This window comes from Caloenas nicobarica, chromosome 3 (genome assembly GCF_036013445.1).
Source record: "Caloenas nicobarica isolate bCalNic1 chromosome 3, bCalNic1.hap1, whole genome shotgun sequence".
In the NCBI taxonomy this organism is placed as follows: Eukaryota; Metazoa; Chordata; class Aves; order Columbiformes; family Columbidae; genus Caloenas; species Caloenas nicobarica.
Window position 1 is genome coordinate 25,652,118 of NC_088247.1, and position 24,689 is coordinate 25,676,806.

Consider the following 24,689-nt stretch of genomic DNA (forward strand, 5'->3'; position numbering starts at 1 on the left):
CTGACACTTTGTCTCCAACACACATTTTTTAATCATGGTATGGTCAGAAGTCGGATTGTTTCCCATGGCTTTCTAAAAAACACAGTTGTTACCAGGTCAGCGATATTTACAGTTCTTTCCCTGTGGGCTAGCAGATTTCTTTACATACTTATTTAGATACATTGGGAGGTACAATGTATTTTTTTGTAATTCCTGGATATTTTGATTGAAGAAAGGAACTGTAGGTTCTGACAGATTTCTTTAAGGTACTATAAAAAAATGTAACATTTAAATGTAATGTTTAAACAGTTTTAAAAGTTTATCGTTTTATAGGCGAGTAAAGAGTAACAGTACACGAGGTACTAAAATGTCCTTTATAAAACCAAAACCAGGCAGATCACTGCAATTCCCACAGAAATTAAACAAGTGTAACTTGCAAGATTTATCAGCTGATTTAAGAAAAAAACAACAATAAATACATCATAATTTTATAAGACTAAATATTGTCAGTACCATGCAGGGATTGAAGAAGAGGGATGACTACAATAAACTTGCCCCTCTCCCCTATTCCTGTATCTGCACCCTGTTATAATTATGCAAGAAATTAGTAATATTTCAAGAGGAGCTCTGATGTTAAGTGCCTGTTTTGAAAAATATTGTATGTCACTGTGTAGATTACAAAATTGTTATTATGCAATCAGAGAGACAAGAGCCTCTGAGACTGTTTTGTCACTGGAGCTCAGCACATGGTTCCACTCACGGAGGCATGAGGAGAGGGGTGCTGGAGCCCGGAGCCGGCAGACACAGGCAGAGGGCCGCCTCTGTATTTATCTTTGCTAACCCTTCTGACCTTACAATCAGCTCTTTTGAAAGCGGATTTTAAAAACCTTAGGTCAGAAAGCCTTGAGGTTGGTATACTGATTTTTTTTTTAAATTTTATTTTTATGCCACAGCAATGTAGTTTGAGAGGAAAAACATCCACGGCCATGGTACCTAGACAGCATCCCATACATTTTACTACTTTACTTTCCAGATAGTGTCGTGTTCCAGCAATTGGAAAGAAAACGTTAGTGTGGTTTGTGCGCATTCCCGCTTGGTGACGTCTGCGAGCAGCTCAGGTAGGGAACGTGCCTGAAAGTTGGTAAAGCGAGTGGCCCAAACCGGTTCTCAGCATTCCAAAATCACTTCGAACGGTGCGACACGGCCCGACCGCAAGCAGACCCGTGCGTGCCCGCACCACCGCCCGCAGCGCTTGCAAACCCACCCGAGGCGGCTGCGGGGGAGCACAGCGCTGCGGGCGGCGGATGCGGCGCCCGGGACCCCCGAATCCCCGGCCGCAGTACCCCCACCTGCCCCCGGGCAGGGCTTCACACTTCCCACCCGAGTGAACTCCGAGCAGGCGCTGCTTTGTGCTCGGCAGAAAGTTGTGCGGGCACCCGCCCCCGGCTGCCCCGGGGCGAGGCGGCGGCGCGGGGGGGCGCGGGCGACCGGCCACCTCCCCGGGCAGGCCGGCGGGCCCGGGGCGGGGCGGCAGGGCCCGGCCCCGCTGATGTCAGCCGGGACGGGGGAGGAGGGGAGGGGAGGGGAGGGGATGGGAGGGAGCGGGAGAGGCCGCCCGTGTTCCGGGTCAGGCGCGGGAATGCGCGGCCGCCAGCAGCAGCGCTGCGCCCGGCGCCCCGCGATGCCCCTGCGGGGAGGGCAGCTGGCCGCCGAGGAGCAGTAGGGGGGCGCCCCCCGCCCCGCTCCGCTCCGGCTCCCGCCCATTGTTCTCCCAGGGCCGCCGCGCTCGCCCGGGGCCGCTTCCCGCCGCCGGCGGCGGCGCGCTGGATGCGGGTTGCCGCCGCCGGCTCGCCGGGACCCGCGTTGCGCGGCGGCGGAGCGGGCAGCGGCTCCTGCGGCCGGCGGGGAGGAGGGGGCGGCGGGGAGCGGCGGCGCCGCCCGCCCCGCGGCCCGGCCCCCCTCCCCCCGCGGCGGGGCGATGTTCCACTGCATCCCCCTGTGGCGGTGCAACCGCCATGTGGAGTCCATCGACAAACGGCACTGCTCGCTGGCCGCCGTGCCCGAGGAGATCTACCGCTACAGCCGCAGCCTGGAGGAGCTCCTGCTGGACGCCAACCAGCTCCGCGAGCTGCCCAAGGTGAGCGGGGAGCGGGAACGGGACCGGCCCCCGGCACCGGGACCGGCCCCCGGCACCGGCACCGGCCCCGTCCCAGCGCCGCCGCGCCCGCCCCGAGGCTGCGGTGAGGGGCTCCGGGACGGCCTGGGACTGCAGTGGCATCTCGGCGTGGGGCAGCTGGGGCCGTCAGCCTTGGGGTGTTAACCCCAGGAGTTACAGGAAGAGCCGGAGTCTCGAGTTAGGGTTTAGCATTTCATCGTAGTTTGATGGTAAATGAGCTTTCACGAGCAAAACCTGGCGATGCGCGTCTTTCGGGAGAAAAAGTGCTGTTTGGAGGGCCGAGGGGTTAGGGCTGGAGTCACAAGATGTGAAAATATGTTGTGATTAACATTCACGTCATTGGAATTACGAGACCTTGGAGGGTATTAAACCCTCCCCTTTTTTTCCCCTTTCGATAGATACTATCTGCTCTGTACATGGGGAAGAAAACAAAACCCTGTAGCAGATAACAGTGTTCCCGTCTCTGCTTTCCACTCCTGGAAACTTCATCATGCAAACACAAGAGGCGAATAAGCTTTTTGTTTTCCTCCGTGTTAAGTCTCACACAGTTGTGTTTTCCTTCTTGCATGAAACACGTAGCCAGATTTTTGTGCATAATACTTTTTGGTCGCATTGTTACAGGACAATTCACTTTCATTTCAACATGGTTTTTGAGACATCGGGGTGGTACCTGCCAGCGTGACTTGCTGGCTGGCACTTGCTCGTTTTGCTAGAGAAACTACATCAGAACGGTTCCAGCGAGGCACTGTTCTACTCCACATATACACAGCGAGTGGGTGGCGTGATCAACTTTTGACTTGATGAACCAAGGGCATTTTACAGTGTTTCCTCTTTAAACTTTGGACGCCTCAGAGACCTTTTTGAGTTGTGGTTGGTAGAGGTGGTAGAGGTTGGAGGAGGTGTTATCTGGAAGTTGCACCTTAAAAGTGTGTGAACTAATACTAGTTCTTGGAATCCAAGAAGCTGAACTTACTCACCAAAGGAATTTTCAAAAGCACCTTTGTTTCCATCTGAATCAAAGTTGGTCTGTTCATACCAAATTTTAAACAGTCTTACTTTTCTTTTTTAAAACCCAGTTCTCTCGCATAAACTGTTTTTTCACTCTAGGTAGTAAGAGTAATCATGGTGGAGAATTTTTCCTGCAGACAGTAGCAAAAGATGTTCAGTTGAACTGATGGATTAAATTTGGCTTTTTCTTTTGAAAATCCTAGGTGCAGGTTTGCATCTTGTTGTGACTGAGCTCTTTATCCTTCTGAAGTAGAGCAAAACTGGTTTACTTAGCCTCTGTGTGGGTGCTGTTTTTACTTCCAGCAGTTTCTGCTGGCTTTGTGCACAGACTAGACTTGGGAGTCTCTTTTTGTACTGGACTTTTCTTCTTAGTGTTGGCTTTCAAGCTTGTACACTTATTCCAGAGATATCAAATGTGCTTGTGACCAAAATCCCATTGAGACCTATGACTCTCTGTTTTAAAAAAATAATAATAAATCCCCCTCAAACAGGTTTCTGTGTACAAATGTAAACCATGAGTGTGAATGTATATTGTTCATGGTGCTATATTAAAGAAGTTCCCTAATATATGCTATTTATTTCTGCAAGTAGACTGCAACTATTCATTGTTTCTCTTTTTCCTTGAATTGTAATATGTGAAATAGCCTTTTTTGTCCTGTGATAGCTAAAAAGACTGCTGCTTCCCATTGCTTATATTTGTGTATATATAAAGTCCTATACATGTAAAAAAAACCCCAAACAACAAAAACCAAACAAAAATACCCTGGGCTCCTTGCATTGCAGTGGAATCAAGCAAAAGTTGAAGTTAGAAAGATTTTTGTATGTGCATGGATCAGATTACAGGAGTGCCTAAATATACTGTAGGCATACGTTTGTGGGTTTTTAGCTGGACTTGAAGGAATCCGATGAAATATAACCACAGAAATACTGTATTTGTCCTGAGTACTTTCTGCCTCGTCAGCAATGCAGGAAGGCATTTTTATGAGGGCTTCCTGCACAGACCTATGAACTTTCCTTGTCAGTTCCTTATTAATGTTTTCTGATAAATGGAATATAGTGCCATCATCTCAGATAAGTGTTGACTCTGTAGGAGTTTTGGGTACAAAAATATAGCCTCAGTCCTGGATGTAAAACTAATCTATTGAAGCTGGAAATGGAGGGGAAGAGCCCTGTTTAACATTTCTACCAGCAAATGGTCTTAAAAGTTCTACTGTAGGAATCTGGTTCAGGGGAATAGTGGAAGTTCTTGCTGTGGAGGGTAGCTACAGGGTACACTGCTCATTCCCCTTAATATTAAAAGGGTAGTGTCGATGCAAAATATGGATACAGACTTGGAAATAAGTACAAAAAGCTGGGATACACCGTACCTCTTGTGGAGAAAACACGAGGGAAATCATTAGGGCATATAATTAACAAACTGTTAGGTCAGCATAGATCTTAGTGGTTGTTTAATCTAGTGTAACGCATTATATAGTCTTACCTCCATTAAGGTTATTCTCTATGTGCATAAAGGCAGTAACACTAGATCAAACTGGTTTTGGGCGCAGTTCAGGCCTAAGCAAGTCAGGAGATGTGTGTAACTCTCAGTGGCTGGTTAGTTTGATGTTTTCCTGTACTTGATGAAGTCCTGAAGTTCACAGCGATCTGTGCCGGTTCCTGGTGAATCATCTGTGGGCTGTGCTGATGCCGTAATATATCCCATAACACCGATAAGGTGTTTGTGTCACTGAGATGGTTGTGATCCTCCTTAGGAAACTGCTGCTGTAAAGGCTCACCTTGAAATAGTGAAGAGATATCACCTTGTGGATTCTGTGACTCGCCAGCAGAAGTTGCGGTAGTTGGATGGAGGAGGAAGACCCCAACTCTGCTGCCCTGATCTTCATTCTAAGCACTGGTAGTTCAGACATCATCTTCCCATTGTGGGCAAGCGTGGCCTGAAATGGCTGTTTCAGCAGGCAGGAGGTCTTGTAACACTTCTGAAACCAAGCAGATATTGGCGAGTTCTTTTCCCAGCTTTGCCATGCGGCAGGTCTGAGACACACATGATGGTTTCATCTCTAGACAGCTGCTTTCCTTCCACTTGCACAATTTTTTTCATCCCTTCAAATGTAAAGCTTTCTGAGGCAGATAAATATCAGCAAGTGGCATGTTGGAATACGTGGACTTGCACTTCTCTGAAATTAATGAGGCAATTTGTGTTGGATGCACATGCTGCTTCCCTTCTCCCCTGTTTATCCCTGCCCCCATTTCTATTAAATAGCAATGAAAGGTGTTCTTTGGTTAGTATGCTCCATACGCCAGTAAAATAATACACTCTAATTTTGAGCTACAGAAGTAGTCCTAGGCTTTGTTTAATCTGCAGTCTTTGCTAGAATACTTAAAACCTCGGTTTATTCTAGAGGAGAGTAAAGCACGGTGTATATTAGGGTGCTGCCGCAAAAACAGACACACACAGAAGTCCCCTCAAAAGACAGAAAGACAACTTAAAGAATTGTTATAGCATCTTAGTGGGAAAGGACTGTTGGGAAGACCCAGCAATATTGCTCTGTTGCGCATTATGAGAGTAATCTGAAATATCCTGAATACACTTGAATTACTTTGAAATAATTACTTGGTTGGTTTTATTTTTGTTGTGTTAGCTGACCAACATGTATGGTAGAATTCTTCACCTCTTTCTAAAGGGAGAAGGGTTCATCTGGAAAACTTCTGAAATGTCCAAGAAGCAGAAGGAGATGCCTTTGCCCCCCATTGTTTCCGCTCCTCCTCCCCTTGTTTACTCCCTTGTGCATTAATGCATACGTGGACCAGGAAAAGAACGGGCTAACTCGGTTTCTCTGGCCCCGTTTTCCCTACGAATATTTTTTTTCCAAAGCTATACCTGTCAGCTTCTCAGGAATGCAAGTTAATAATTTATATTTGTACAGTGACATACAAATTTTTTTAGATGTTTTTGGTTTCCTATTTCAGGACATGAATTTTTTCCCCAGGTCTCCTTAACTGCTCTGATGGATCCCTGGATCCCTTCTTCTCCCCGTTCCTCAGCTGTGTGATGGAGAACTTGTGCTTATGTTGACAGGGACCTTTCTCTGCGGTTACCACTGGTGTCTCAGACTCTTTCCCCTGCCTGTTCATACTTTCCCATCCTCCCCCGTCCTTGATGTCCCAGGATCTTGCTTACTTCCTCCCACCCATACAGCTCTGTCTGCCTTGTGTTTCTGACTCTTCGCTTCCTCTCCTGTCCCTTCTGTGCTGGATTCTTGACTACCCTTGCAAACCTTTTTTTCCTGTTTTTCCCACTCTGCTCTTTCCCTTTCCTTTCTGCTGCCTCTCAGGTTCCCTCTTCTGCCCCTGCCCTTCCTGCAGGATGAGCCAGCCTGGTGAGATGTGCTGGAGGAGCAGGCTGTGAACTCTTCAGCTGCTGTTGGCTTTCTACAATATTGAGATCTCTCAAGCCTTTCTTGGCAGATGTGGCTGTTTTCCCACAGAACACCAATTTCTAGCTGACAGCATGCTTCTCACCACTTCTGCTTTACAAGACGAATTAAAGAGCTGCACGCTTTGGTCTCAAGAGGAAGGACTTTGTATAGGGCCAGTGGTAGAGTGTGGCTCTTAACTTGCTTAAATAATTCCTTCTCCTGTGCTGGATCTTCCCTTGAATATTTGGTGTACCTGATTTGATTGGAAAAAAACAGTGTGTGGTCACCAGTGTGTGTAGAATGACTTAAAAAATGTAGCTTGTGTAGGTTTTTTTCTAAACCTGGACCATTTTTATTTTCCTTAGGAGTGAAAACTTGAAGGCTTTTTCAACTCAAGTTGTAATGTGTAGTATATAATTTGCTACACGTCAAAAGCTATACTTCACCAAAGAGCAGGCTTTCTGGTAAATTGCTTTGATAGAAGAAAATAACACATTCTGCATGATACATTTCAATAGCCTCTCTAATGAAAAGTGTCAGATAAAAATAAAATGCTTTCAATTCTATAGATCAGCCTGTAGTTGATTAAATGTTGTTTCCTACTCCTATACATTAGAATTTAAGGGCCAATACATCCTGCCAACTTACTTTCTCTGTGCAGTACAAAACTGGATCTCTGCATATTTTTTTCACTATTTTGTAAAAAAAAAATATTATTTTTTTATGAACCTTTGAATGCAGTATTATATTTTGGCTTTTACATTCTATCACTAGCATTCTTTGCATTGGTGGGTGGTGGAAATAGCTTATAACTCTTGTTTTGCTGCTGTTGTGTCTTGTGGCTGCTCAGTTATTCTCAAAGGATAAAGACCACTTTCTCATGAGACTTTTTGCAGATGTTGTTTGTGTGAAAACTCCAATGGCAAAAAAAAAAAATTCAAAGTTTTGTGTATGCACTTAGTTCAGTTTAAGAGTCTGCTGAACTCTTTCTTCTTTTGGGGATTATTTTTATGTAGTGTTCCTAAACCTAATCTGATGCAACTCTGAAGCATTTTGCTTCTCTGTTTGAGCTTACAGATTGTATCTGTCATCTGTAATTTTTCTTCTTTGTGTTGTATGCTAATGCTTCTCTGTAGAGTTATTTGACTGATGTGAGACCCCTTCCCTGAGAGACCTGATTAAACCCTGGCCTCCTCCTGTGTCCCAGTTTCTGGTTTGGAGAAGCCGATGGTGTGCTGCTGCTGCTTGGCATTTGGCTTGGGCAGTGCCTGGATCTCTTTATTGTGTATGGTGGTGAAATCCAGGGTGCTGTTATCATACCAAAATCTTGTGAAAGCTCCTTAAGAAAAAGTCCCTCTGTTCTTCCCATACCACACCTCTTTCCCACAAAAAAAACCCAAACCAAACCAAACAAACAAACAAAAAGTGTGACTGAATCTCACTGTTCTACCATAGTTTCTCCCATTGTGAAACCATAAACCTGAAAGATGCTTCCTTGGTCGATGGCCAGTAGTCTGCTGTGGAAAGAGATGATATCATAAATTTCTCCTTATAGGTTGTAACCATCCCTTCTTAAGATGTAAACATATAGAATTTTTATTTCCTTTTTTTCGAGTGTATGGATCTCATTGGGATCAGAGATGTGGTGGGATATGTGACATGACTGAAGTGCTGCGGTGGATGAATACACTCTCTAAGCTCTCTAAGAAGGGCAGGCCAGGAGGAGTTGCCCATCATGTGGACGTGCAGGGATATGTAAAGCTTTGCTTTGGGATGCATGATGGGCCAGCTGAGAGCAGGTTGGGATTAGTGGGTGGCATTGTTTTGGGTGTCTGCTGCAGACTGGCTGATTGGGAAGAAGTAGTAGGTGATGCCTTCTTCAGGTAACTGGAGGAAGCCTTATGTTCGCAGGCCCAGGTCCTCATGTGGGTCTTGAACTACCATGACATCTGCTGGAAGGACAACATGGTGGGACATAAGCAATCCAGGAGTTTTCTGGAGTATGTTGATGACTTCCTAATACAGATAATCACGGAGTCAGTGGACAGAGATGCTCTGTTGGACCTCATAAACAAGAAAGGACAGGGTGAGATGTGAAGGTCAGGGTTGCAGTGGCTGTAGGGACTGTGAGATGGTGGAGTTCAGGATCCTGAGAGGCGGGAACAGGACAAAAAGCACCATTACAACCCTGGACTTCAGGAAACAGACTTTGGCATGTTCAGGCATTTGCTTGGAGGTGGCTGGTAAGAAAGATGTTTATGCTGCCATTCAGAGGGACATCGGCAGCCTGGAGAAATGAGCACAGAGGCACATTATGAAGCTTGGTAAAGAAAAATACAAAGCTCTGCATACACTTGGGGAGGAATAACCCTGTTCTTCAGTAGAGGCTGGGGGCAAACCACCTAGAAAGCAGCTTTTCAGAAAAAGGTCCTGGGTGATCTGATGGACAAAGTGACCATAAGTCTCATGGCCAAGAAGGGCAATGGTATCCTAGGCTGCATTAGGAAGAGCATGGACAGCAGGTGATCCTTCTCCTCTGGCCAACACTGGGGGAAACACACCTGGGTAATATGTCCAGTGCTGGGCTTCCCAGAAGAGAGTCCTGGACATAGTGGACCAAGTCCTGCAAAGGGCCACAAAAGATGATTAAGTGCTTGGAGCACCTGTCGTATAAGAAGAGGCTGAAAGAGCTGGGATAGTTTAGCCTCGAAGAAAAAGGTGCAGAGGGCTTATGGGTGTATATAAATACCTGATGAGAGGCTGTAAAGAAGACAGAGTGAAACTCTTCTCAGTGGTGCCCCATGACATTATAAAAGGCAACAGGCGCAGACTGAAACACAGGAAATTTCACCTGAAATAAGAAAACATTTTTGGTCAAACACTGACACAGGTTTCTCAGAGAGTTTGTGGAGTCTGCAATCTTTGGAGGTGCTCAAAACCTGACTAGACATGGTCCCAGGTGACCTGTGTTTTGAACAGGGAGTTTAGATTAAATCATCTCCATTGGTTCCTTCCAACCTCAACTATACTATTATTCTGTAGAGAGCATATCAAGGATTTTACCTGCTTTAGTTTTGTTTTTAATTATATGAATAGAATTGTCATGTTTTTCACTCTTCATTCACCCTCCAATATTGAATCATGTTCTACTTTTAACATTGATAGCGTCACGGTGTTTTTATGCACCTTGCTGTAAATCCTTGGAGAATATGCACTATATGATTTGGACAGAATGTACCTCCAGTTAATATCAGAGAGAGAATTATGCCACTGTGTGGAATTGAAGTAGACTATATGTAAAGACACAATAAAGGTAGTTTTACTGAAAGTTTAAGAGGTTTTTTTTTTTTTTTAACTATGACAAATGCTATCTAAAATACTTTCTAAAAACACCTGCAACTTTACAACTGCAGTGCATTGAGAATACTTACCTTTTGTAAAAACCTTTTGTGAACATAGTTAATTAGTGCTAGTGTGCAACAGACGCTTTAATTATTAAAATAACTAATGGTTTCTAGAGAAGCCACATTGGATCCTTGTATTAACATTGCTCTAAACACAGAACACTGTGTTGAGGGATCCACATAAGTTTATTACCAGGTAAATATCTTTAGTTTTTCTGCTGGCTTCCAGATTCTGTTGTATTGCTTGAGACTTGAACAAAATACTATACCTTTTGACATCACATTTGAAAGACCACTGTCTGGGAGCAGAGGGAGAGCTTAGTGTGATGTCCCATATGAAGTCTGACTTCCATGTTAATGTCCATGAGATTGTTCAGAAGACTTTGAAGTCTGTATGGTTTGAAAGATATTCTAGTGCCAGTTTTTTTTGTAGTCCCAACATCCCACCAAGTAACAGCTGAGTTCTGCTGATTTTTGGCTTCAGTTGGAAGAAAGTAATTACTTTTAACTTTTTTTTTTTTTCTTTCTGTAAGGGGTGTATTGTTGTAGTAAATTGATAGCACCCCCTTCTCCACGTGATATGCACAGATAAGACAGGGTTTGTAGGCAGAGATTATACATCTGTAGCTCTAAAATAACTTTTATGATTATATGTGGAGTTATTTTTCTAATTACATCAATTGGTCTAAAAAAAGATGTTACCTCCTTCCAACAATCTTGTATACTGAAAAAATACATGCTACAAATTCATTAGTGAGACTCAATAATGTGTGGCATGTATTTTTCTTCTGTGTTTTTTTTTTTTTTCTTCCAAATGGCAAATGCAGTTAACTGCAATGCATCCATGTTTCATTGTAGCATGTGTTTTGTGGCCAGCCTTAAAGGCAGAGATATTCCCTCCCACCACTGTACTCAACGACTATGGCATCAAGTGCTCTTTAACCTTTGTTGCCTTTACTATCAGGTTTGTTCTGTCTCTTGTAGACCCTTCCCCCACAACCCTTCTGCCTGGCTGGTCCTCTGTGAAACCCTGTTGCCCTCACTAGCTGTCCCTGCCCCCAGGTGAAAGCAGGTGCTGTGACTTGAGGCATCCTCATGTTGATAGCAGGCTTTGTGGGAGATGCCAAGCTGATAGCTCCCATACTAGACTTTAGTGGAGTCGCCTGGGAGCTCATTATGCACTTCAGAAATCCCGAGTAGGGTCCAGCTTCCTCAGCATTTGGTTGTGCAACTAGTTAGGATGTGCTTCCAGGGGAAGGTGTCCCCTTCGAGTGCTCTTTCTGGTTTTCCTCAATGCTCCTGCTACTGGTGGGTGTCTCTGGGGTGGATTTTAAGACCGTGATGTACAGGGTTGCATCCTAGAAAGAGTTTTTTGTTTACAAGTTAGCTGTGGCTTTTGGCTGGGAGCGCCTTGCGACTTGACCACAGGCCAGGGTGCATTGTAGCTGGGGGGTGTCAGCGTGGCCGTGGTTCTCATCAGCTCCAGGCTGGTGTGGTTGACCTTGGACTGTAAACAATGTCTGAAATCCCACTGGTTGGTTAGTGGAGGGTGTGGAAGTGCCCTCTCCTCATGAAATCCTTAGCATTGAGTGTACTCTATGGATGGTCTTTCAGAGAGTTGAGCGTTAATGACTTCTACAAGAGGAGGTGGGAAGGGCATGAGGAAAAGCTCACCCTTCCCTCTTCACCTTTGCCCTTCTGACAAACAGGCAGAATGTGTTTGTATGTGCACCTGTAGGAGAGCCTGGTTATCAAACGTATTGCAGGAAGCAGAATGCTTGAATTCAGTGCTGCTTCTGCCTTACATTATTTAATCCTTATTCTCCTTGTAGCGTCCTGACCACCAAGCAGCGTGTTCACCTGAAAAAAGGTTGGGCTTCCCCTGCTCTCTTGCTGAAGCCGTGCAACAGTGCAGACAAAAAAACCCACCTTCTAGGGGCCAGAAGCAAGTGGTTCTATCATCTAGTGATTGGGAACCTCGTTGGGGAGCTGGAGAGTGTTGTGTCAGCTGTGCTGCAGGGTTATTTCGTGGGTTTGGTGCCTTATCTCTTTCACTGCTTTGCTTACCAAGAATGAATTGCAGCTTCTGCTTGTGTTTGCCTGAAGAAAGACCTTTTTCTTTCTGAGGTCTTTTCTGAGGCAGTATAAAAAGGGTGGGGAAGGATTGGTTGCAGTTTCACTTATCTGTCGACTGAAGGAGGACACATAGCTGGTGAATGGAAATGAACAAATAACGTGAACGCTTTCCCCATTGATTTTTGTTTACGATGTAGGAGAAGAAAATGGAGCCTGAAGTAAGATTTGAGGCAGGAATGCAATTAGGAGTTATGTTTACCATGTGTCACTTTTTAATTCTAAAGCACAGATATCAGCTATAGATTTGCAAAATGGGTGAAATAAATATATTAATAGATGGCGTTTAAGAAATGAGACCTAGTAATGTACTGTCTTGGTAGTTTACTTAATTCCTGTTTGAATATCATGCTGTAGTTTCCTGAAGAAGCCTTAGCAGCTGAGGCAGCATGCCTATGTTGAAAATCCATTTTGGTGTCTAAGGGAAGCTTGACATAAGAGCAAGTACTCACCAATTTTTAAGCTTGTCAGCAACAACTCAAGTGCCTGCACAACCCAAATATATCTATCTTTCTACCCTGTGCAAATACAATCCAGAAACTAGAGTTAGTTTGCAGGTTTCTTCCTCCCCTCCCTCTTGTTCTTATTTCTGTTGCTCATGCTGGCCAATCTTGAAACTTAGGCAGTGGATTTCATTAAAGTCTCTAATTTTCATTTTCTTTGCTGCTAGTAGTGGCCTTTTTGTGGAAACATTTTGCTTAACACAGTAAGCAGTTAGTTACGCTAACTATGCCAGGCGGGTTTGGAGTTTGACATGTCTCTAGCACTGGAAAGGCTCTAGCAGGGGGTGTTGCTCCTCCCCTTGAACATTAGCTGCAAGTAGGTCTTTGTGTCCTCCTGTGGTTCTTATTTCAATTGCCTATTGTTTTCTTCTGTTTCCAGGTTGGTGTGGGGTTTTTGTGGTTGTTTCCTCCCCCAGCATCAGGAAAGGTGCTGAAGCATTCAGGCAAGATTCTCGTGCATTTCTGTTTTTGTTGCAGGAGTGGACTATTGAAAGAAAGGCAGTGGCATGTTGTTTTGGCCACTTTCATGAGAGAAAATACTGAGTTCTATCAATCCTACTAGTTTGGCTTAATTCTGTTAGCTTTTATTTCTAGAATAGAACGCCAGTTGTAGTCGTATTCTTTAAAAAAAAGTATAAAAAATGAGGGCTGTGGGATCACACTGTCTGTTTATACTTTTCAGTGAGTCACGCACTAACCTCTTATTTTTTTTCTTCCGCTGGCTGACATTGACCCAATTTTGTCAGAATGAACTTTTAAAAAGAATATAGTATGTGGCTGGGTGGAAGAGAGAGACTTGGTTAGTTTTCCAGTGAGAGAAAGGCTCTATTCGAGATGTATGTTCTTAGAAAATCCATGTAAGAGAAACCTCTGTAAATTCTTTGATAGCAGGAAAAGCTTCAATTCAAAGTTCAGAATTGCCACCACATAGAAAGTTGTAGGCTTCTTTAGTGCTGATGCTCATGGAATTATTTGTCTCATCGAAGCACTATTAATTAGGCTGGCTAAACTGAGCAGCATTAAAAGTGTTGCCAAGATCCTTGCAGAGACGTCGGGTCAGCAATCAAAACCCGCTATGACAGCGTGCTGGGTGGATGTGCTGCCCTGGCCAGCAATCCCATCACACTTTGGTTCGTGTTGGAGCTTTTCAAACAGAGGCTGAATTGTGTCTGATATATTGAGTCAGGAACATGTTTCTGGTTGGCATATATTTAAGAAATTACAGATTTTTTTTTAAAAATATATCTTTTACATTTGTCAGACTCTATTCAGTAAGCTCTTAATTATCTTTCTTCCCTGTGGTCTTTTTGATGTGTAAAACAAATACGGCACAAAGGATGTGCTTGCCCCTCCAGTAGTGCTTTAGCGCGCTATTGATGTGCCTTGATAAAGGACGAATAGTTCCTGCAATGGGAGTAGCATGTACTAAACCTGCAAGAGAGACTGAGTTCTGTAGTTTAAAGGAAAAAAACAAACAGGAAGTTCAAAGAAATGCCATTCACGTAACAGCAGTTTCTGATTTTATCTAGGAAATGGTGTCATTCATTAAAAATTGTTATGCAAACTAGAAATAAAGCTCCCAGTTCATTTTTTCTTTTAAGCAGTCAGTCAAAGAAACACGACTGTCTTTAACTGTTGTGTAATTTTGTCTGTTGCACACATGCTCTGCACGTTTAATAAATCCGTACAACACTGACACGTGGTGCGGTGAGGGCCTGAGGGCTTTCAAACCTTCCTAGGGATGCCCAGCTCTTGGTAGCTTTTTGATGACCATTTTGTCTTTTAACCATGTTCCTCTTGTCTTTTAACTATGGTCTTCCTCTCTTCTCATTTGCCACTGTAGAGCATCTCTAGCAAGGACAGCTGTTGCTTATGAGAAGATTTGTAGTAGAACATCAATATTTATAACTGTCATATAGTCTAGCAGCTACACACTAGATGATGAACACTTTTCGTCAAGTATTTACTTTGGGCAGTACTAGGAGAAATTGAGATCTCTTCTTTGGAGTGTACTCCTGCTGTGTTTTCACAGAAGTATCTTTAAGTGCTTTTCTAAGTTTGTGATGGATTCTTGGTTTAGTTATATTAATAAATATTTGGCAAAAGGGATGCATTTGTTTTAAAATATAAAAAAAAAAGTTAATGAAAATGTAGTTATGGATCTTGTGAGGTCAAAGAAGGATTAAAAAGACCCATCTGTGGCTATTTTAATTGTAATGTATGTTTTTAGGGAGCTACAAATGTGGAATAGTAAAGGTTTTTTATTTCCCTCTTACAATTTCAACTCTGTTACCAAAGGCCTTTAATACTTGGAGGCAGAGGGAAGAAGTGCCATTCTAACTAAAAAATTACTCTCAATTTTTGCATTCAGATCTGGTGCATCTTTTGATTGCCAAGTGTTTATAAACTTTTTAAAGATCTATCCTTTTTATTCCCTAGAAGGAACCCATGTGTTTGATGGAAAGCACATTAATTTCAGTTATGTTTCATTCTTCTGCAACAAGGAACAATGATGTCTATTGAAAGTCTGGTGCTGAGGTTGGAAGACCTTGCACTTAAAACCTGATTTATGATCTTGGGCATAAGGTGCTCAAACTAAGACTGAAAACCTGTATCACAGTGCAGATTCACAAGACCACGTTTTTACCTTGTCTCCTGGTAAGATGCGTGTCTTGCTGCCTGTTCTTGTGTCAATCCAAGGTAGAAACGAGTGACATTCAGAGCACACACTCCAGCAAAAAAAAAAGTAAAAATAATAAAAAAATATGCTAATTTCCAATAAAGGATTGCAGGTGATTAAACGTAAGTAGGTATCCAAAACTTGCTAGCATCTTCCTGATGCCCTGAGGGGCAGAACCCATGAGGCTGCAGGCACGCACACATGCCACACGTGGGAGAGATGCAGAGGTTGTGACTGCTGGGCAAAAATGCCTGAGCGGTTCAGGGGCACAAAACTTGAGGAGTCTGGTCAGTTATGGTCAAGATGACTTGTGCATTAAGTCATTTAATTCTGCAGAAATCCTCACCACTTGCAGTCACTCTCATTCAAAGGCCCTCCTGGAAGAGAGGAAAGCTCTGATGAGCTAAGGGCTCTCCGGTTTTCCTAGGGATGCCTGCATCTTAAAAGGTTTTTAATGACCGTTTCATCTTTCAGTCACCAGCTGCCTCCGGTGCCTGGCATTGACCTGGCCTGCAGTTTGGCCCGCGTCCTTTGATGGTTTTGTCTCGGGAGGTGCCAGACCTTCTGAGCCCATAGCCGAGGGGCAGGGACGGTTAGCAGCCTGTCTGTGTTGCATGTCCACGTCCTCGCCGTAGGGACAGGCCTGGGCTGGGCTCCTCTGCAAGCTGCGGAGACCTGGAATAATGTGTATCCCACCCAACTTTCATTAGCCCTTCTGAAATTGGGCGGTGGAGCGGAGGATGTGTGAGGCTGGAAAGTCTTCCCGAGGGAGGCTGGCTTGGTAACCTAGTTGATCGCTAGTGTAGAAGACCTTGGCAGCCCTTCTCTGTGGGTGTTATGGATTGTCCTTTAGAAGTGTCTCTCTGTATTAACTTCCTAATGAGCCCCGGTGTGTAATTAGGATGCTTTTAATTACCCTGCTGGGTAACCTCACCCATCAATGATTTTGAAGCAGGCACTCTGGATTTCGCTGGTGCCTGTGTGCTGTGATCTTTAACAGCGAGCTTTACAGATGGCTTTTTGTAAAAACAAATTTTCATTTTAGGTACTCTGTTTACATGTAAAACAAAAAGTTCATTCTGATGAAGCTCTGAAAGAGGTCTGCATAACTGATTTTAAGCAATAACTTTAATTAGCTCAAATTTTGAAAGCGGCATCCAGTTATTGCTTATCATTTATCACGCTTATATGTGAGTCATGTGAATATTTTTCTGATGTGGAATTTTTTTCTTTCTTTCAGCCTTTCTTCCAGCTTGTGAAGTTACGGAAGCTTGGACTTAGTGATAATGAAATCCAGCGGCTTCCTCCAGAAATAGCGAATTTCATGCAGCTGGTGGAACTTGATTTGTCTCGAAATGGTAAGCTCCAATGTTAATTTGTTTGATTCTATATTGCCCTGTGACATGGTCCATAAAACTGGGTTAGTGGGGTTTTTTCTGTCTCTGGTTGCTGTCTATGTCCTGCAGAACGCTTTTTCATGTAATTCATGGATTTGCCTGTAGTTCTAGACGAGGAGGAGGGAAAGAGCAGAGGAGAGCTGGTGATGGAAACATAGTGGTAAAATGCTTGCCTGTAGTTCTACATTTCTGAGAGCCTACTTTATTTTTCAGTTTAAATAATGCTTTATATCCTATTTTTATGTATCTGTCAAGATGTTGATTTACTTTTTTCCCCAAGCTCTCTGAAATGCCTAGCATTTAAGAAGAAAAAAAAAAAAGCTCCTTTCTGACCAAAAAAAGGCTGCCTATGGGTTAGAAGTCCAGTTCCTTATCTCAGCTCTCCCCTTAACCCGTGATAAGCAAGAGGCAGAGTGCTGGTATTTCTAGTTGTACTTCTGGAAGAAGAATCAGTCTGTTTGCTGCATGCAGAGATAAATTCAGAAAAAGATGCTGGGAGAAACTTTTACAATATGTTGTTGGAAAACACATGGGTTTGTCATTCGGTTGTAATGTTTGCTGCTTATATTGTTCTGAGCTGTAATGGAGTGAAAACTTTTTTTGTGTGTGTGTGTGACTTGGTGAACCAGTTCTGCAAGAAGTTCAGGGGCTGGTGGGTCACCTTTGGGCAGCCTTATGACCCAGTGATCTAGAAACAGCGTGTTACCAAATTAGAGCAAATGTCAACTATTTTTGCTTCCTTATATGCACAAAATGATCTCTGAGGTGTGATGTATGGAGTGGCAGAGAGCAAAGCTGAGTAACCTTGTAAATAAGGGAGGGAGGTAACAATATTTAATAGAAGAAACACCATAACGGGGAGCCTTTTTTTCCTTTATGGTTTAACTTTGTATCAACCCTTTGCCACTGAAGAATATTCAGTGGCCACTTTACCTTCCTGTAACTAGCTGAAATTTGGATCTTTATTTGTTTGGTGCTTTTGATGCCATCTTTATCTGATAGTATAATTAATGAAGCGTAATGAGTCTCCAGGCAGTTGCTGAAAAATTTATGTGAACCATATGATTTTACGCACATTTGCAAAACCTTGTAAAAGAAGAAAACTGGGAAAAAATCTGAGAGACAGAAGAAATGCATTAGTTAAAACATTTTAGAAATACATGAGCATTAATTGGTATTTTGGCTACTGAGTTTGGCTGAGTTGAGTGCTGTCTGTGACAGACCTTATACAAAAGGAAACACTGTTGGCTTAGTAATTCTCTTTGCAAATGAATGACTAGCTGCAAAAGAGCTGGTGGATCAGAGCCATGTGAACTCTCCTCGGCCTGACTTGGAAGTTGGCTTGAGAACTCGACTGTAACGAGAACAGATGGTGTGAACATTTATGGCTGAGTAGATGTGCATGTGCCATTAGAAGTTACTGCACAAGGAAGTGTTTTCTCAAATGATGGGTTGGACTAGTGCAGATGGCAGTTGCTTTCCTATATCCAAGGTTCAGTGTTAATTGCCCATTTTATTGCATTACTTTATCTTCTCTGCGGTTCGTTGCAGAAGGTGACTGATGCTTCTTCCCTCTGCTTAATCACGTCACAGTTATTGCACGACTTGACTCTTCAAATGAAAAACGCACCGCGCGAGGTGGTGCACGGGGGCCGTGGCAGAAGATGACTGATAGTACTTTCTGCTGTTTGATCATGTTATGGTTGTCTCACGGCTCTTCAAATTAAAAGGCAAAACACGCACCATCTGGGATGCTGCAGGGGGAATTCTCACATAAGCTTTTGGAGACTGACAATATTTTCATTTCTTAGCTTTGTATTTTGAACCCACCTTTCAATATGTCAGGTTCTTAAACTGCCAAAGGTTTCTTTTTTTCGGTGGTTTGCACTCCAACAGTGTTTGTTTTTCTAACTACCAAAGTGCTTTAAAAAAAAAAAAAAAAAAAGAAACGAAACTCTTTGTATTCCTTTCAGGCAGAGAAAAACAGCACAGCTTTTCAAAACGCAGTATGCTGCGTGAATAGGAAAGTGTGATGGTGACATCTGAACTTGAGAAATAAGAGATCATTGTTCTGTGTTTTTTGTTATTTTAGCTGTCTGGTTCGGTGCACTAATTGCTTTCAGTTCTGGCCATTCTGTTTACTGAAGAGCTTAAAAATGCAAACATAAATTTATTTAATGTTCTCTGTGCAGGAGTAGGGCTTTATATTTTAACCTCTCATCACAGGAGGAGGAGGAAAGGGTTTTGAATAAACAGAGCACTTCCATTTCATTTATCTCATAATAAAATGGTAACATGTCTTCCTCTCTCATACTTTCTAATCCCTTGGTCAGTGTATGATCCTTGAAGCTCCGTGAGGTGATGGGTATATCATAGAATCATAGAATCATTTTGGTTGGAAAAGTCCTTTAAGTTCATCAAGTCCAACTGTTAACCTAACACTGCCAAGTCCACCACTAAACCACGTCCCTAAGAACCTCATCTGTACATCTTTTAAACACCTCCAGAGATGATGATTCAACTGTCCCCACAGGCAGCCTGTACCAGTGCTTGACAACCCTTTCAGTGAAGAAGTTTTTCCTAATATCTGATCTTAACCTGCCCTGCTGCAACTTGAGGCCATTTCTTCTCATCCTGTGGATGTGGGTGCGTTTCCCGGCTGCCGTGGGCAGCTGCCCCTCGTGCAGCCCAGAGGTGCGGTGAGGCGTTACATCTGGAGGTGGGATTGTTGCCCAAGGCAGGATCCCTCCTGACTCTTCGGAGGTTGCTCTGGATGCCCATGCGCGCAATGTGCAATGCGGTGTTACGCACTGTGTAAGTTGCCCTAGTTCATAGGCACTCAGGAAAGGTGAACAGGGAGACTCTCAGGTGTGGCTTTCTTAAATTCCCAAGTGTTTTAAAATGCTCGAGACACGCTAGTATATGTTAAAAATGTGCTACGTAATTAATCCTTTAAGCAGTTTTTGGTTAATAAGTGAATCTAGAACTACAAAAATCCTTCTAAGTAAAACTCTGCAGTGGATGTAAACTTCCTGTTCCTGTCATACTGGGTGTATGTGAGAGAAGTCTGGGGAGGGTAAGGTGACAGCCTTAGTGGTGCAGAAAGAGAAAGATTTGGGTAAGGCTAGGAACCATATAATCTTACACTTTTCCTGGATTATTTGCATGTTGATGCTATTCCTGATGGCTCTGCAAGGCCATGTGTTCACGCAGATTTCCTAGGAAGCATCCCCACTGCGCTTTTCTAGTCTGGCAGAGGCTGTTATTTGAGCAAAGTTGAATGGATGAATCAAGGATGGGAGTATGAGAGAGCAAGGAAGCTGTGCTAAGAAAACAGCATACTGATGGCGAACACTTTGAAGCTTATTTGGCAATGCTGTTTATCTCTGCCTCTTGGTTTTAGGTTGTTTAAAAAGCTACTGTACTAGTTCCAAAGCTAAAGAAAACAGACTCATAAGATTTCAGCAGTGGATGCCTGAGCTTTTGAGTTGCTGGCAAAGCGTGTCTGAGGCTTGGAGTATTCCTTTCCGAGATGGATGCTCAACTGCTGTGTCTGAAACTACCACTGGTTCCCTCAGGCTCCCCAAGCCTGGGTAAAGCTTCTCCTGGATTCTCACATCGCTGGTGAATTCTGCAAGGACACTGGGTCACTGGAGCCTCCTTGCTTGACGTCCTTGAAGTTTGGGTAGGGCTCCTGTGCTTTGCATTGAGTCTCAGCACAAGTCTTTGCTCCGTGTGGTGGAGGAGCGATTCTGCTCTAGGCACTTTTGTGCTGTTTGTTTTCCGACAGCGCTTGGGTATTCTCCAGGACAAGTCTGGAAAGACCCTGTGATTCAGAAAAGAAGTGCAATCTCCAAAGGAAGAAATATGTGCTCCAATTTCTGCAGTTTTTTCCTTGTGTCTCAGCCGGCACTTCATTAAGCTTCCCTCTCTCCCAAAGTGTGTGTCACTTGTAGGAGATCCCCGGGAGTTGTGGCAGGCTACTGCTCGTGCTGCTCATCCTGCAGAGGTTTCCTCCAGTGAATCCCTCTCCCCTTTTCTTCTGCCCAACCCCTGGAAGCTGAATTCTTAGATCTTAGGGCCCTGCCATCCCAGCTTCATTAAAATGTTAATGGCTTTTCTTGTTCTGTAGCTTCTTCCAGACAGGAGGGGCCATGCATAAAGTTTCTGTAGTTAATTTAATGCATACTGATATTTGGGATTACATATGCTATGTATGTATGCTATGTTCTTGCAGACGTGGTACATTGCTTTTTAGTATCCCTCTTCTCCAAAAAGAGGGTTTTCTATTTGCCTTTGACAAGTATTAGATCCTCCACATTCCACTTCTTGTTATGACATTGCATGCTCCTTAAAATGCTCTGAGCGTATTAATTTAATTGTAGTATTTTTATTTGAAAGAAATTGCTACCCCCCACACACTTTCTTTTAACATGTGTGGTGTGGAAGGCCTTTCACAGATTGTCAGCAGCTTGTTTCATTCAGCTCTTTTAGGATAAGAAGAAAATCACTGTGTTCTTTCACACTGGACAGTGGCTGCTGGGTATTAGGTGCTGGGGTGGCTTTCCTGCCCTTCCCAGCTGCAGGAGTGCCATTTGAACATCCCGCTGCCCATCCCCTTCCTGGATGAAGACTAACCCCCTTGCTTATGAAGGAGATGAGCCTCTTGCACTTCTGTGTCTGCCTGCACGTTGCTGCCTCTCTGTGATAAGACTCTGGCAGGCTTCTCTGCTGCTGCTCTTCTTGCTTCCGCTGAACGTGCCTACCAAGGGCTTGGTCACGCAGTGTGGTCGCTGTGTACCGGTAGATTTGCACTCAGTGCAGCAGCTCTCTAGCTGACAGTAGGTGAGGGGACTCGAGTGGGCTGTTCCTCTGTGGAAGTGCTCTGTTACCTTGTGGTTTGGTCTTGCGTCCAAGCCCTGAGCTTCAAGACAGTGGAAAAGATGAGAGTGTGTGTGCAATGGGAGAATTAAATGGATTTTTATAATCTTCATAGATGGATTCTGCTGCTGACTGTGCTGCCAGAGGAGCTGAGATCTGTTACTTTGTGCACTGAAGAGTGATGGGCTTGCTGCAGCATCTACTCAGGAAATCTGTGTGTGGGCAGATCTTGTTAAGCAATATTTGCCTCTGCATGATGCTTAATACCAAAATCTCAATGTGTTTCTTTACTTTGGTATCCAATAAGAATAATACTGTTTGTTTAATGAGTACAATTTCATACCTACTATAGAGATGGATTCTGACTACATGATATATTAGTTGCTACCCATTTCTGTAGTTCGTGGTGAAACTGATCTTATGACTGTGGTGATAGTGCAGTTGTTCTGGACGCAAGTCTTGTGACATCAGGATGTTCTCATTCCAAAATCCTCTCTCAACACAGTTACGTTATGGCAAATATGCTATCATTTATGTGAAAATGATAACAGATTTCACAAAAGATAAATGTGCCACTTTAGGATCCTCCTGACAGTAGAGATGGTCCCTCCTCAACAGTCACAACACTGCAGTGTAAGGAGAGAGCTGCTGCTATGCAAGGCTAGCAGTCTGAGCAGTGTCTGAGATTTTGGAGGTCACTCTTTGGCAGCTGCAGGCCAGTGTCCCAAATGATCCATGAGCCTCATTTTTACCTTTTCCATGCTTCCAAAATGGGTTATAGTTGCAGATTTAGAAACTTTTGTCTTCAGTTATCAGGATAGTTTGAGAAATCAACCACAACAGTACTTAACTGTTCCACTTTCAGTTGCAGGTGGTTTGATATTACTGCTTTTTATCTGAAGTGTTTATTCTGTTCGTGTGCTTTACAACCTAATTAAAAGTCTCTTTAGAGTTCTTAGTCATCCTCAGGACACCACACTCATTGTGTATTGCATGGTAGGTACATTTTATTCAACAAGTCATTTACAGCTTCCTTAGAAGGGCGGGTGAGCAGGTGGAAGCTGACCTGCAGAGCATCAGTCCATGCCACTGGAGAGCGGTGTGGAATCTTTGCTTTGCTTTCTGGGGCTTCAGCTCACTTGTTTCTATCAGTGCATGCATGCCAATGCTTTCCCTTTTTCATTCAGCTGTGTGCTCTCACAGATACACCTGGTGTAGGTAGGATTACCTCCCTTCAGCCCAAAAAGCAGGTGAACGTACCGCTTTTCCTCTCCCCCACTAGGATAATCAGTGTTTTCAAACTACTGACAGAGGAAAGGCTTGAGCACTTGTTTCAGTTCACCCCGGGCTGGTGACCCAGCTATTTTACAGTGAGGACATAAGCTAATTAGGCAGAAGCACTCTAAGTCTTCTGATCCTGTCGTGCAGCCCCACATGGGCCCCGCTCTGTCCTCCTCCAGCTGCTGCCTCCTGCCCCGTGCTCTCGCCTGGGATCTGGCTGCCCCCTCTGCGCTTCCACGGCCTCCGAGCAGAGACCTCCGCTGTGAAATCCTCCTCTGCTCTGCCTGACACCAGCTGCCCTGACACGAACGTGCTGATACAAGTCTGGTGGTAAATAGCAAAACTCAGAATGCTGAGAAATTAATGTGAATTGACACGTTCTTGCTCAGTGGACAAGAAAAAAAAAAATCCAGCAAGCTGTGTTGTGAGGCAGCATAGTTGGTAAATGCATTTTTTTGGTTAACATGTGCAACTGCTGGATGTTGTTTGTTTGCATTCTGAACTGATTTGTGTCCAGATGAGCACTTAGGGACAAGCAAGAATTATTCTCCTAGTCCTCAGTAGACCTATCTTACCTGGGACAAGAAAGCATCCTGTGAATGTACTCACTGCAACCCTGGTAGTGAACACCTGAAAGCTGTGGGACATCCCACCAGAGACTATTGTGGTTTGTATGGTGGGAGAGCGATCTCTTCAGATGATCTTCAGCGTTTGCCTGGGTCAGGCTGGCGGCTTTTATTTTGTGTGCTGGTTTTTTTGTGCTAAAGAAAACAAAGCTGCCTTGTTGCAGACTTGGAGATCACAGAATTTTTCACTATTTTAGATGGTTGCTTACTAGCAGTTGTGTTGGGTGCTTTTTTTTTTTTTTTTGACACATCTAATTTCTAGTGACGTATTTTATTTGTAGTATCTCTCATCCCTCCATTGAGGTTGGTTTAAAACCTGTGTTTTAAAAACATTATCATCTTCATGGCTTACACATGATGTTTAGGGGTCGATGTATGAAGCACACAGTAGTGGGGAAGAAAGAAACACGTACTGCTAATTGCTTTTAGATTCTGGAGCACCGCAGAATCTCACGGATATTTAGAAATTCTTGTGCACTTTGAAGAAGTGATGGAAAAGTTGGCATTTGTGAATCTGTGTTACTGAAATGAATTTGTCGTTGGTAAATTGGAGGAGGAGGTGAGCTTTGTATGAAGTAGGAGAAGTAAGGTGAGAGAGAAAAGACCCAACCTCATCACCAAGCAAGGCCCTTCAAGGAGGGGAAGGAAGAAGCTGTAAGTGCTGACTGATTCGGAAAGAGAAGATAAGTGAAATCTCATGATGGAATAATCTAATTAGAGAAGTTTAGAAGGTGTTATTTTAAAATGGATTACGGAAAAGTGGATTTTTCCATCATGGTATATTCTGCCAGATTTAACCATTTATTCTAAGGATGATTTTTTGCTGATGTACTTGCATGCTTATCTAGCAACGGTGTCTGGCTTCAAGAGAAGTCTATGAATTTTGAAGTTTTTCTGGGGGGGAAGTTTGGAGGTGTTGTTTTTTTTTTAAGTGAGGTTTGGTGGTGGTTGTTGGGCTTTTTTTTTAATTTAAAATCACCAGGACAAGTCAGAGACAGAAACCTTTGGCGTGATGAAGTATCAGCTGAAGTGTTAGACATCAGACAGTCCGTATGGGAGTGACATACATACTTCATTTTCTGGATAATCTAGATTAGAGATCATAAAATGGAGATCTGCAAACAGGCATTGTTAGTTGTTGAATCCACAGAGTTGCTTGGGTTTTTGTTTCTTTTTTTTGTTGAGAAGGTTAGATGCCATGACTA

At 43.6% G+C, this 24,689-nt stretch overlaps 1 protein-coding gene across 1 annotated transcript in view; it reads left to right on the forward strand.

The window, feature by feature from the left end:
• Nucleotides 1-1,760: 1,760 nt before the first annotated feature.
• LRRC1 (leucine rich repeat containing 1) overlaps nt 1,761-24,689 on the forward strand; it is a 71,482-nt gene continuing 48,553 nt past the window's right edge. Inside the window, exons 1-2 of the mRNA XM_065631723.1 lie at nt 1,761-2,116; nt 16,540-16,657. Coding sequence (XP_065487795.1) covers nt 1,958-2,116; nt 16,540-16,657 — 277 coding nt within the window. The 5' untranslated portion in view covers nt 1,761-1,957. The remainder of the gene's footprint in view (nt 2,117-16,539; nt 16,658-24,689) is intronic.